The following is a 14832-nucleotide window of genomic DNA, read 5'->3' as shown; positions in this document are numbered from 1 at the left end:
GGTTCTCGAGTGATGCACCCCAGAACCAGAGAAGAGGGAGCTCAATTCCTTGCAGGGCCACGCGATTCCACCTTCGGCTGAGGGTTATGTTGTTGCTGGGGCACTGTTGGCCCCGAATCTGGTTTACTGCACACTTGCGTTCCCGTTCCACACCCTGTATGACAGCAACTTTGCAGAGTGCCCTCTCGCACCCCGGGACCCTTCGAGGGATGTCGGAGAGCGGGTTTCGGCCCGATTCCACAGGCCAGGTTGAGGGACCCCACAAATGCCTTTGAGCTGTGACGCTGCCACAGATGCTGCCGGCCTGGGAGGGACTGCGGGAGTTTGGCTCCAGGGCGTGTCCAGCTCGTTTCACCCATTCCCACCCCGTCGGCCACCTTCTAATTAATTTCCTTTCAATGTGCACAAATCCGTGCACAGGGTCACGGATTAGTGTGTGTGTGTGTGTGTGTGTGTGTGTGTATATATATACCACCACCCCCCCCCCCACACACACAACCATTACAGTCAAAATGTGTTTCACCACCCTAAAAGTTCTATCATGCCCTTTTCAGTTAATCCCCCATACCTCTGTCCCTAAACAATCATTGATCTGCCTTCAATGACTACAGATAGTTTGGCTTTTCTAGAATTTCATATGGAATCATACAGTATGTACTCTTTTGTATTTGGTTACTTGCTTAGCATGTTGTTTTTGAAACTTATCCATGTGGTTGTGTGTGTCTTTAGTTTTTTTTATTGCTGATTAGAATTGCATTGATGGATATATGTATATTTAAAAATATTATCTATTGACAGACATTTGAATTGTTTCCAGTTTGGAGCTATTACAGATAAAATTGCTGTTAACATTTAAATGCATGTGTTTGTGAGGACATGTGTTTTCATTTCTCATGGGGAACTATTTAGGAGCGGAATGGATAGTTTATATGGTAAATAAATGCATGTTTATTATAAAAAGTTGGCAAACTGTTTTCTGTGGTGGTACCATTTTAAGAAAGTTCCAGATCTTTGTTGACATTTAGAATTGTCAGTCTTTTAAATTTTATCCATTCTATTATGTGTGTACTAGTAGTTCATTCTGATTTTAATTAGTATTTCCATGTTGACTACTTTGTTCAGGATATTCTTGTGTGCATGTGGGCTATTGGTATATCTTCTCTTATGAAGCATTTACACAAATCTTTTGTCCATTTTTATATCGGGTTATCTTATTTCTGGTTGTAAGACTTCATATTCTACACACAAGCCCCTTTTCAGATATTTCTTTTGTGAATATATTCTCTGAGTCTTTGGCTTGGCTTTTCATTTTCTTAACAATGTTTTCAAAGAGCAAAAGTTTTTTGTTTTTTTTTCTTAATTAAATCTTTATTGTTCAGATTATTACATTTGTTCCTCTTTTTTCCCCCCCATAACTCCCCTCCTCCCAGTTCCCGCCCCACCATCCGCCCTCACTCCCCACCCACTATCCTCATCCATAGGTGCACGATTTTTGTCCAGACTCTTCCCGCATCTCCCACACCCCTTTCCCCCGCAAGAATAGTCAGTCCATTCCCTTTCTATGTCCCTGATTCTATCATGATCACCAGATTATTTATTCACTTGATTCTTAGATTCACTTGTTGATAGATGCATGTTTGTTGTTCATAATTTGTATCTTTGCCTTTTTCTTCTTCTTCCTCTTCTTAAAGGATACCTTTCAGCATTTCATATAATACTGGTTTGGTGGTGATGAACTCCTTTAGCTTTTCCTTATCTGTGAAGCTCTTTATCTGACCTTCAGTTCTGAATGATAGCTTTGCTGGATAAAGTAATCTTGGTTGTAGGTTCTTGGTATTCATCACTTTGAATATTTCTTGCCATTCCCTTCTGGCCTGCAAAGTTTCTGTTGAGAAATCAGCTGACAGTCGTATGGGTACTCCCTTGTAGGTAACTGAGTTTCTTTCTCTTGCTGCTCTTAAGAGTCTCTCTTTGTCTTTTGCTCTTGGCATTTTAATTATGATGTGTCTTGGTGTGGTCCTCTTTGGATTCCTTTTGTTTGGGGTTCTCCGTGCTTCCTAGACTTATAAGTCTATTTCTTTCACCAGGTAGGGGAAGTTTTCTGTCATTATTTCTTCAAATAGGTTTTCAATATCTTGCTGTCTCTCATCTTCTGGCACCCCTATAATTCTGATGTTGGTACGCTTGAAGCTGTCCCAGAGGCTCCTTACACTATCTTCATATTTTCGGATTCTTTTTTCATTTTGCTTTTCCGGTTGGGTGTTTTTAGCTTCTTCGCATTTCAAATCTTTGCCTTGATTCTTGCGGTCCTCTGGTCTGCTGTTGGGAGTCTGTATAATATTCGTTATTTCAGTCCGTGTATGTTTAATTTCTAGTTGGTTCTTTATCATAACATCGAGGGTCTCATTAGATTTGTTGAGGATCTCATTAAGTTTATCAGCGGCTTCTAGACAGTTCTTGAGAGACCTTAAAAGTGTGGTTCTGAACTCAATATCCTCCATTGACAGTTTTGTCCTATTTCTTTGTCTCCGCATTTTTTATGCTTTCTTGGTGCACCCCCTAGTGGTCTTTGTGTGCAGTCCTCCTGTAGTTAAGCCTTGATTGTTGTAGTTAATACTAGGGGGATTTGACCTCCAGGCCAGCTGGCTGTGAGAATCAGCTGTGTCTGCAGTGGGAAAACTTCTGTCCTCTAGGGAGGTGCTAATCTAGCCTTTGCCTGAGGCTATCTGGCAAATGGCTCTGCGCAGGGCTTGGGCGGGGCGGGTGGGTCACTCGGGCTCAGGATCAACAGGGTGGGCCGAAGAGAGCAGTTATGGCGGCTCTCAGTTCTGTCCCTAGGGGCTCTGCCTCACAGAGTCCCAGCAACCGCTGCAAACCTCAGAGAGAAAGCTGCCTTCGAGTTCCGACTGCAGCCAGACAGTCCCGCTTCTCCCGTTTGAGTCTGGGTCCCTTGAGACTCTCCCGGATCTGGAGCTCAGAATCTGAGACTCCCTCCCGATTGAAAGCACAAACCGCGCCCTCCGCCGCCAGCCCGCTCCGCGTGCACTCCGTACCTGAGTATTTCACTTCAGCACTGCGCCTCCTCTGAGTCTGGGTATGATATTCTCTTTCCTCCTAGTTGTAGAATTTCCTCTCAGCCAGCCTTCCTGTGGTTCTGGATGATGTCCGTTCCGTCTTTTAGGTGTGTTTTGATTTGGTTGCTCAAGGCAGCAATCTCCGGCGTTAACCTATGCCGCCATCTTGGTTCTCCTCGCAAAAGTTTTTAATTTAATGATGTCCAAAATATTAAGTTTTTCTCTGATAGTTCAGGTATTTTTTATGTCTGCCTACCCCGTTGTTGCAAAGCTTTTCTCCTAGGATTTCTTTTATAAGTTTTTTACTGTTAGCTTCTACTTTAAGGTCTGTGATCAGTTTTTGTGTAGGGTATGAGATAGAGATAAGGGTCTTTTTTTTTTTTTCCTAAATGTATCTCCAGTTGTTCCAGTCATTTATTGAAAAGACTTTCCTTGATTAAATCACCTGTGTACTTTGTTGAAAATCAACTGACCATATAATGCGGACCTAAAATTTTAGACTCTATTCTATTCCATTCAGATATATGTCTGTCTTTATTCCAGTACCACACTGTCTTGGCTTTGTAGTCATTCTTAAACTCAAGTATTCTATCAAGTCCTCTAGGTCTTCAGATTTTATTCTTTTCAAACTGTTTTCCATCCCAGATCCTGTTGAGCAATAGAGTTGGGAGTTGATGTTTTAGTTTAGAGTGTAGCGGCAGAGCGGGAAGAGTACAGTAGGCTCAAGCAATGATAACTGTTATTCTCTATTGATATTGTCAACGTATTCCTGAGGTATAGGTGGCCTGTCCTCTATTTCTACACAGTAAGTTGTCCTCAAATAAGTGTTTCAAGAGAAAGCCTATTAACCATAGGTAGACATTGTATAATTTTAAACAAGGTATTTTATCCTTCCCTAGCAATCAGTTGCATACAGTTTTGGTCTAAGTATTTTCTTTTGTATTCCACCAGAATCTTGAGCTGAATGATGATACTGTTCTAAATGAGATAAAGTTAGCAGATAGTGAACAGTATCAGATGCCCAACCTGTGTGCCGAAGAGCTGGCTGTTATCCTTGGAATCTGGTAAGTTAATGACCTGCTTGGCTACATTGAACACCTTGCATGTGGGTTCTCTTGTGTTGGGGAAATCTTTATTCAGGAGGTCCCAAGAGTTCTGGGTGAAGAGGGAATCTTGTAATGCTGCTCAAGATCCAGAATAATTGGGTAACCCAATCAAAAGGTTAGAGATTAGAGACCTCAGGAATCTCCTGGGAGTTGGTATTCTCATCCTTCTCCTCCCTTCATAAGCAAAATTTCTTTGGTTAGCTTTAGCTAGAAATAGACTCTTAATAAAATATTTAGCATAGGTGAGAGTGAGTATTTTGAACTCTGGGGATATTTATATCTCAAAAGGTAGACTTATTTTTGAATACTATAGAACCTTATGTGTGATGGAAATAGTTTTTTCTTTTATTTTTCTATTTTTTTCTATTTTGAAGTAATTTCACATTTGGAAAAAAGTTGCCAGGGCAAGGCATTGCAAAGAATTTAAGAGAATCATCTTCAAACATGATACTCTAACACTGGAGTACTTTAGTGTGTGATTCCTGCAAGCAAGCGTACTTTTGTACACTGTCACAATACAGTTCTCAAAATCAGGAAAATAACATTCATACCTACTCTCCTTTAATACTCAGATTCCATTAAAGTTTGCCAGGGTCCCAGGAGCCTCCTCTGGCATGGGAGCCTGTCTAGATGTGCGTTGCAGTTAGTTGTTATCTCCTTAGTTTCGGTCAATCTGGAACAATTGCTCAGTTTTGCTTGGCTTTCATGATATTAACACTTTTGAAACTTAAAAGCCACTTATTTTGTAGACGTTCCCCCGGTTCCTTTTTTTCCTAGTAAAATAAATTAGGTTGACATTTAGTACACTAAGCACATTTTGTCAGTATTTTACTACTTTCTGTACTTATCTTTGGCAAACTCCTATCTGCATTTGTATATAATGTAGTAATATTAAAATATGTGCTTTCAAATATATGAAACAAGTTTACTTTGTCTTTCAAAAATTATATTTCATTAGACGCAACATGCATTTTAGGAGTAATTTATCTTTTTTTAATTTAAAGCACAAATATGCAAAAGAATAACCCAGTGCATAAGTTAACTGAAGAGGAGTTGCTGGCATTTACATCGGTGAGTAATGTCTCTTCCTTCTTTCCATTTTCTTTTCTTATAGATTGTTTTGCTTCTGGTACATTCTTGCCTCAAATTGCTCACCTTGGGACACTGCCACTTAAGGAAATTAAGGGAACAAAAACTCATCATTTTAGTTTTCAAACTGCACCTATCTTACTGCTGATTTAAACATAAGTATTTTTCTTTGTCCTTGCTTGGCTTTAAGGGCAGTGACCAAATATTTCTTGTTCATTTTTGTTCCCAGAGCATTACACAGAATAGGTGCTCAGTAGATATTGAAATAGGTGCTCAATGTTGAATGAATGAAGTAACAGAGCAAAAGTTTGAATTTTCACTCCAAAGCCTACCTAGTATACAGCTCTGTTGTAAAAGCCAGGGTATTGCCTACCTGGGTGTGATGAGTAGAGGATTTCAGGGAGCTAGGAGCCAAACCAGGAGAGCATGGGCTATAGAGGCTGGGGAGGGAGGTGGTGTCGAGCATGAGGGGTGCTTGCCAGCATTCAACGGTGTAGAGGGTCAGGAGAAAAGGCTGTGGGCTTTGATAATTGGAGTGCATTACTTATCTCTAAGGACAGTTTCAGTGGACTGTCTGGGTAGTCATTCTAGAGAATTAAGGAGGGAATGGGGTATGAGAAAACAAAGTTGATAAAGACCACAGTTGGAGAAAATGGCAGTGAAAAGGAAAGAGTAATAGATGTTTGAGGATTTGAGATCAAAGAAGGCTTTTCAAGAAGGGAAAGATCACAGATGAAGGGGTCACTCAGTATCTTTTTAGCTTTAGGGAGAGAAAGAGGATACGCACATCTTTAATGAACACAAGCCTCTTAAGATACATAATTTTTTTTCAAAGACATTTTTATATCATGGTTGAGACTCATGCTAGAATTCTAAAGTTTTATTCCTTTAGTTATTTTTCAGATAAGGCAAAAATAAAGTATTTTATCTGGTAGAAAGAAAAGCTTGCTTACTTTGTACTGTAATATAAATTTTGCAAGTAACTGTTTTCTACATATTGCTTTGGAACTGGTTGGATGTTAATCCTTTGAGTCCTCGGGGTGCCCTTTTTATTTTCCCACTTATTAGAAATCTTTGGTATTTATCATATAGCATGTCTGTGTTTAGATTACTATGTAAAAATCTCCTTATTTACTTGTTACATATGCTATCAGGAATTTGACAAGTAAAGTGTTACAAACATTTTTAAAAAGATACATTAAAATTATTATGCACTTCCCATCTATTTATGCAGCTAATATCTATTGAAAACTTGATATGTGCTAGGTATTGTGCTGGTCATCAGGGATTCAGCAGTGAATAGTCTTCTAAGCATTTACATCAATTTACATTCTTGTGGGGGAAATACACAGTAGACAAAGAGAGAAATACATACTTAATAGAAGTGCACAGGAGAAATATAAAGCAGGGTAAGGGGATAAAAATGGGACCTGGATGGTAGTGTTAGACAAGGTGGCGGGGAAGGTCTCAATGAGAAGATGCTGTTGAACCTCACGTCAGCATGAAGTGAGGCCCAGGGCAGGATGCGGGGCTCTGGAACGGTGCTGAGCTTGAGTCAGTGTAAGGCAGTACAGAGCTGGAGGGGGACAAGTGTTGATAAATGATGACTAGGACTCTTGGGTTTCTTCTGATGACCGAGGTAAACAGGATGTAGCATATGATAGAAAGTGTTCCTGCTGGCCTCTCTTGGGGAGGATGGTTGGTAGCAACATCCTCTCAGGTCTGGTCTCATAAGCAGTTTATTGTGGAACATATATCATCCATAGTTATCCTGAAAAGACATTAAAATACTCTATTTCCATTCAAACATTTAGTTTTCTTTTTAGCTTTTCTTGGGGTTGGAGTATATTTCTTCTCTTTTAAATGTTTCTTTTTCTACTTCTTTTGTGATTCTCTATTATTATAATATTTTATTTCTCTTCCCATTGTTCCTCTAAATTGTGAGGTGCTTCTGAAGATAACTGTTGGGATCCAGCCCCAGTAGGTCCAGGGGTTCCCAAAGGTGTGGACGGAGTCGGCGAAGAAGGAATGACACAGAGACAGCACTGTTCAGATGATCAGCATAGCCAGGCTCTCTAGCCAGGTTCTCCAGCCAGGTTCTCCAGCCAGGTTCTGTCTTTATTGTCCTGTTACATCTGTATTTATACCAGTTGATTTTAATCCTCTCCATTCTATTCCAAAGGTTAGGGCGTTTGTTAATCTAGTTCTGTTGAGTTTAATCCTGTCTAGGTTAATCTCTGTGTTCCATTATAAGGGCTATTCCAAGGTCACTGCTCTACTGATAAGCTACAAGGAAGTGACTGAAGGAGATTATCCTACCCAGTAAAGGTTATGTCCTCCCAGCCTCGCTGCTTGCCTTCCCTGGGACTGCCTGTGTTGGTGAGTCTCCAGGGGTATAGGCTTTGGTGCTTTCCCTGGTGGGCAGACCCCCTGGGGATGTGGGCCCAACAAGTCCCAAATTTATTGTCAACAGTCTTAGTCCAGTTCTTCATAAGTAGTACATGGTATTTCTGTAACACTAGGGTGTTTCACTGATTTATTCTCTTCCTTAGTCCTGTTAATCCCTAACTCCAGGGAAAAAAATCCCCATCTGGGGAAACAACCTTTCTTAGAGAGGTGACCTTGGTTAAAACACATAACGCTAAGAAGGGGAGCAAACATATTAAGAACAGTATGCCATATACACCAGGTCCCTTGAAACATATGCTGTGCAGATGTTTCTTCCCTGCAGTGACTGTGTCAAGCAGCAAGGATGGACCGGCTTCCGGCAGATAACTTCTGATGCTCATTAACTCATCCTTCCTGGCTTGCAGTGAAGGTCAAGGTCATCAATTCAAGTTTCATACTATTCCCTTAAGGGTTTTGTAACACACACACACACACACACACACACACACATATTTTGCTCACTCTCCTCCTCGAGGTCATTTCCAAATCAGAACTGACCCAAGGATTGATTTCCTTTTGGAGGAAAGCTATTTGATCACAGTGCTTCCTAGTGCTAGGCCTAAAGAGATGAGTGTGTGAATCCCAGGTAAATCTGTAATTGGTAAGAAGTAGGGCAAGGAACTTATGTGTGAGGAGAGCTTTTAGGAGCCCATATGTACTTTGGGCTCTATACCACCTCATTCTTTTTTTAATCCCAAAGAAAGTACACAGAATACAGCAGAAAAACCCATATCAGCCCTTGTCAACTCTTCCTTCATCTATCAGTACTTCCTCTTATCCCTGCTTTGTACATGATACTGCACTGGATAATACTGAATTAGAAGTGGCTCCTGGTATTAATGAAGAGTTTCATTGACATTGATATCTTATATAACTACATATCCTTATATAAATATCTTTTATTTGTAATCTATTATTTATGACTCCAAAAGAGTATTTGAGGTAAGAGGGAACTCTTTGAGGTGCTACCCCACTTCTGAACTTGTAAACTTTTGTCTGTGCTTCTCTTTGAGCAAGAATCATCTTTGGGCTTACATTATAATTTCTTACGTATATGTTCTATCTTCCCCATAAGACTATAAACTCCCAGTTTTAGTGGCTGGGTTCTGTTCTTCTCTGGGTCTTCTACAAGGCCTGGAACTATGCTTCAAGGCTTTACTCATAGTTGTTACTCAATAAATATATGGAAAAGGCTAAAGTGCAGGAGCCCGAATCTCAGGCATGTACCCTGACAGGGAATGGAACTGGCAACCTTTTGGTGCATGGGACGATGCCCAACCAGCTGAGCCACACCGGCCGGACTAAAGGAATAGGATTTTTAAGTGGATAAGACCTGTTTGGAATTGGCCATAGATGTGGAAGAGAAGGGGACAGAGAGGAAAGAAGTAGCATCCCCTTTCTTGCTGGGCAGCCATTACCCGCTCTGTAGCAGTGTTGGCGGCCTGGGACTGGGGTTGTGAACTACTGAGATTATGAGGCGTCTTCCTTTGCTGATAGAAGAGCAAGTACAACAGAAGTCTTAATACTCCCACCAGACACTTTTGTAAACATTAGAGGGACAGGACATGGTTATTGGACATTTGGTAAATATTTATTGAATAAACAAATGAATGGCTTATTGGTCCTGAATTTCATTCAGTTTTAATGAGCTGTCCTAAAGTTTAATACAATGATTTCATTCAATTTTAATGAACTGTCCTAAAGTTTTTTACAATGTAATCTCTTTTTTGGAGAAGTTTTTGCCAATATTTTCATGTTGCAGCAGCATGTTGAAATATATGTGAGATGTGTTGGGAAAATGTTTTAATTCAACAGTGTCAGAAGTTTGTCTTAAAAGGAGTACTTTATTTTTTTTTTAGTTGTCATTATGTAGTGCTATTCCTGAGATATATCCGCACGTTTCAGGAAACCTGAATGAGTCATAGTAAAAATAACCCAATCTGTATTAGAGAGACTTTATGTTGTATCGGCTTGATAATTTAAAATTAGCTGTTATCTACGTTATTTCCTTTCAGATGAGCCAAGTCAGTTACATTCAGTAATGCTTTTAATTTCCTCTCATTGTTGAAAATGGGAACAATTTTGTTAATTCAGACAGGTGTTTCAGTTTTAATTGGCAAAAGTTTTGCTTAAGTGTGAATTGATATTGGCAGCCTGCCCTCTGACTGTCTGCCCAAAACCCCAAGGTCACTGGAAATGAAAAAAGGAAAAAGAAAGGTCTTTGGAAGTTGCACATTACCTTCTATGTATTTTCTCTTTCTGCTAATAATTTTAAACCTATTAATAAATACTTATGAACATAAAATAGTTTGCGAACCACTTTTACAGATTTAAATGATCACCTATTTTTTTTTTCTAGAGCATATTCATTTCTTAATTTTAATTTTTTAAGGTAGGTGATACAACTTTGTAGGATAGCCACAACACTTCCGATAGTTTGTGTTAACATTACATGATGACATGTTCTGTATTAAGTGGCACAGTTCAGAATTTTGATTTTCTTTGTGGTTTGAATGCTTGTCTTCCAAAATGTTACTCTGTGTATTTAAATTTAATAGGCATTTATTGATAATGATCCTCAGCAATTGACTGAGCAAGTAGACAAAGACAATGAGTAAATACATAGGTAATTTGGACAATACTACCAGCCAGCTTGACCTGGTTGGTATTTATAGAATAGTGCACTCATAGTACAGTCATCCCTATAGGTGTCTGCCAGGGATTGGTTCCAGGGTCCTCCATGGATACCAAAATCTGCAGATGCTCAAGCCCTTTATGTAAAATAAAATAGTATTTTTATATAACTTACACACATCATCTTGTATACTTTAAATCATCTCCAGATTACTTATAATACCTGATAGAATATAAATGCTGTGGAAGTAGTTATTATACAGTATTGTTTAGGGAATAATAACAAGAAAAGTAAGTCTGTAAATGTTCAGTATAGACACAACCCTCATAGACATAACTACATGTTAGAAGTCAGCAACAACATAACATTTTTTAGAACCCCAAACAAAAGGAATCCAAAGAGGACCACACCAAAACACATCATCATTAAAATGCCAAGAGCAAAAGACAAAGAGAGAATCTTAAAAGCAGGAAGAGAAAAAAAGTCAGTTACCTACAAGGGAGTACCCATACGACTGTCAGCTGATTTCTCAACAGAAACCATGCAGACCAGAAGGTAGTGGCAAGAAATATTCAAAGTGATGAATAGCAAGAACCTACAACCAAGATTACTTTATCCAGCAAAGCTATCATTCAGAATTGAAGGTCAGATAAAGAGCTTCACAGATAAGAAAAAGCTAAAGGGAGTTCATCACCACCAAACCAGCATTATATGAAATGCTGAAAGGCATTCTTTAAGAAGAGGAAGAAGAAAAAGGAACTCTTACCATTTGCCACAGCATGGATGGAACTGGAGAGCGGATAAATACCACATGATCTCACTCATTTGTGGAATATAATGAACAACATAAACTGATGAACAAGGACTGATCCAGAGATGGAGAGGCATTGATTGGACTGTCGGGTCTTGGAGGGAACGTAAGGGAGGGTGGGGGTAAGGGGGAAAGATCAACCAAAGGACTTATATGCAAGCATATAGGCCTAACCAATGGACACGGACAACAAGGGGGTGGGGGGTGGGGTGTGAGGGCATGATGGGGGGGGGGGTAGGGGGTAATGGGATAAGGACACATATGTAATATCTTAATAAAAAATATATTTAAAAATGAAAAAAAAATATTTTCAGTTCATGATGGGTTGAATCCACAGATGTGGAATCCCTAGTTATGGAGGGCCAGTTGCTATTTGAATATATTTCTTTGCAAGTATATATGGTACGTTGGGCAAGACCATATGCTGGGCCAGTAAAACAGGTCTCAATGGATAAAAATAAACATCATAAGGAATATATTCTCTTTCTACAACAGAATTAAATTTGACTTAAATAAATATTAGATATCTGTAAAATCTCAAAATATTTAGAGTCCAAACAATTAAACAACATACTTAGTCCATGGATCAATGAAGAAATCACAAAGGAAATTTATATGTAAAAGACAACTGTTAACCTACATCATTGACCCCAATGTTACAACAATTTTCTCATGTTTTCTTAAAGTAAAATTGTTGTAATACTAGGGTAATGAACAATTTTTAACTAGGACACTAAGTGCATGAACCATAAAAAAAAATGGGGTAAAAAGATAAATTGGACTTCATTAAAATTAAAACCTTCTGCTCTTTGAAGGACATTATTAAGAAAAGGAAAAGACAAGGCACAGACTGGGAGAAAATATTCACAGTACATATATCTTGTAAAGGACTTGTATCCAGAATAAATAAAGACTATTTCCAACTCAATAATAATAATAGGACAAACAAAGCAATTAAAAATGGACAAATGATTTGAACAGACACTCCACCAAAGATATAGGAATGACCAATAAAAGCATGAAAAAGGCTTAATAGCATTAATTATTGGGAAAATGCAAATTAAAACCACAACAAGATACCACTTTAAAGACTTATAATACTATGTAGGGTAGTTGGAACTCTCATACATCGCAAATGTAATGTAAAATGATACAACCACATTGGAACACAATTTGGCATTTTCTCATATAGTCAGTTCCCCTTCTAGGTATTTATCTATCAGACTTACATACCAATGTTCACAGCTATTCAATCCATAATAGCTTAAATCTGGAAACAACCCAGATGTCCATCAATAAGTGAATGATAAATTGCCTTATATCCACCTAAAGAATTAATTCCCAGCAATAAAAAGAAATGAAGTACTACTAATAACATGTAACAGTGTAGGTGAAACTGAAAAAACCTGATTTTGAGTTAAAGGAAATAGATTGTATGATTTCATTTAATTGCAATTCTAAAATAGGCAAAAGTAAACCATAATGGTAGAACATAGGTCACATTGATTGCAGAAGGGTGCAAGGGAACTTTCTGGATTGATGGAAATTTTGTATATCTTGATTGGATGGTAGTTATATAGGTGTCAAAATAGATCAAACGTTACCCTAAATCATGATTTTATTGAATCATATCTATCTTATATTTCAATAAAGTCACTAAGAATATCCTAAAGGCGGAAATGCATATATATTATTTAGAGCTCTCATATGTAAGATTGATTAGTTTATCACCAGAGATTTTTGGTTTCCATGTAGTTTTGTCTGCATCGTCAGCTTCAGAAGGGCAGCACAACATACTCCCTAATGTGTTAAGTGGGAAGAATGTAGACGATGAAGAACAAATTCTCAGTAGGAAATTGCTCAGTCTTCACATTCAGTATGAAGCGTACTCCTTTTTTAAGACAAAATCAGGCTAATTTTTTCCTCATTTTCCCATCAAGAACTAATAAGATAATTTTCAGTCAGAGAGAGAGAGAGACAAGGAAAAGTAAGTCTCTTCTATTTCTCTATTGGCTTTTGAACTATAACTTATTATTTTTGTGCTTTCTCAAGGAATTACCATACATATCGGAGCATATTCACAGGTGTTTATGTTATTATACTTTATAACTTAGATTTTAGCTACTTTCAAGCTTCTGGTATATCAAATAACAAAAAATCTAAAAACTATTTTTAGCAATAGGAAATCATTTAAATGTTATTTGATAAACCATTTTATTTTATTTATTTTTTTTTTTTATTTTTATTTTTTTTAATATATTTTATTGATTTCTTACAGAGAGGAAGGGAGAGAGATAGAGAGCTAGAAACATCGGCGAGAGAGAAACATCGATCAGCCGCCTCCTGCACACCTCCCACTGGGGATGTGCCCGCAACCCAGGCACATGCCCTTGACCGGAATCGAACCTGGGACCCCTCAGTCCGCAAGCCGACGCTCCATCCACTGAGCCAAACCGGTTTCGGCTGATAAACCATTTTAAAGATTAAACAGTACTGATTTCATTACATACATACTTTTAAAGTGAATCTCATTGTATTTCATCAAGCTGGTGGAAAGCAGAATCAGTGATGATTGGAGAGCAGTAATATAAAAAAGAAAACCCGTTAGTGGGGCTTATGGTCCCCAGACAGGAGAAATATGTAGGAGTTATAAAGATGGCACATTTAATATTAAGGTGTCTTGTCAGACTCATGGCTGCGTGCTTCTGCTTTTGGCCGTCATCAAAGCAAAAGCTCTCAGGTCTTTTGACATTATGAAGTAACATGGTGTTGAAGGATGAAAAATTCAGCTTGAACATAATATTTATGTTTTAAATAGGTTTGCTTTCATGACAGTGTGAAGGGTACCTCTGGTCGTGCTGATGAACTGGCGCCTCCAGAACGCAGAAGACCTGCCTTGTTGAGGTAGCCAAGTGGCCAGCAGCTGGTCTTTCTGGTGTCTGTCTTCTGTATGAAAATTTGCAGAGATAGGAAAGAGCTTTGAAAGTGTTATACCAGCAGATCCAGAATCTCCGGATTTGCCACGCATGCTACTAGATATGGTGGGAGAAATGAAGGTATAAAACATAGGACTTGCCTTCATAGAATTTTTAATTTAGCCAAGATCAGATAAACTTCGGATAATGCAGTTAACAAAACCAGGCAGTTTAAACTACAAATTGATATCTCAGATAAATAAATCCCTTAACCATTCGGAAAAGGAGAACATATTGGGGACAGAGCAGTCAAAGAAGGCTTTGTTCACTAAGCAGGGATTTGAGTCAGGCCTTGAAAGACAGTTGGGGTTTAGATGGAGTGATAGCAGGAGCAAAGGCAAGGACATGGGAAGGGGTGAGCTGCACTGGGTTCCTTTAGCTGAGATGGAAGATTTGTTTGGGGCAATAGTGAGTCTTGGGGAAAATAGATTTGAGATGGATTTTAAATGGTCTAGAGAACAAGGATAGGAGATTTGGACTGTGCCGGGAGCCGGTCCATCCTTGCTGTTTCAAGGGACCTGGCATATATGGCATACTGTTCTTAATATGTTTGCTCACCTTCTTGGCACTATGTGTTTTAACCAAGGTCTCTGAGAAAGGTTGTTTCCCCAGGTAGGGATTTTCCCCTGAAGTTAGGGAGGGAATAAAACCTCTTAACTAAGTGCCAGGTGGGTAATTAATCACTTTAACTATG

The 14832-nt window shown here is 38.7% G+C and overlaps 1 protein-coding gene across 1 annotated transcript in view; it reads left to right on the top strand.

Annotated features, from left to right (window-relative positions):
* Positions 1 to 14832, top strand: part of TTC27 (tetratricopeptide repeat domain 27) — a gene marked incomplete at its 5' end in the record, with an annotated part of 99472 nt that overhangs the window by 26359 nt on the left and 58281 nt on the right. The window contains 2 exons of the mRNA XM_081100790.1: positions 4026 to 4138; positions 5185 to 5251. Coding sequence (XP_080956916.1) covers positions 4026 to 4138; positions 5185 to 5251 — 180 coding nt within the window. The remainder of the gene's footprint in view (positions 1 to 4025; positions 4139 to 5184; positions 5252 to 14832) is intronic.

The sequence above is a fragment of the Myotis nattereri genome (genome assembly GCF_964212035.1).
Source record: "Myotis nattereri genome assembly, chromosome: 10".
In the NCBI taxonomy this organism is placed as follows: Eukaryota; Metazoa; Chordata; class Mammalia; order Chiroptera; family Vespertilionidae; genus Myotis; species Myotis nattereri.
The sequence above is the reverse complement of the archived record's forward strand: the minus strand, read 5'-3'. Positions and strand labels throughout refer to the sequence as shown.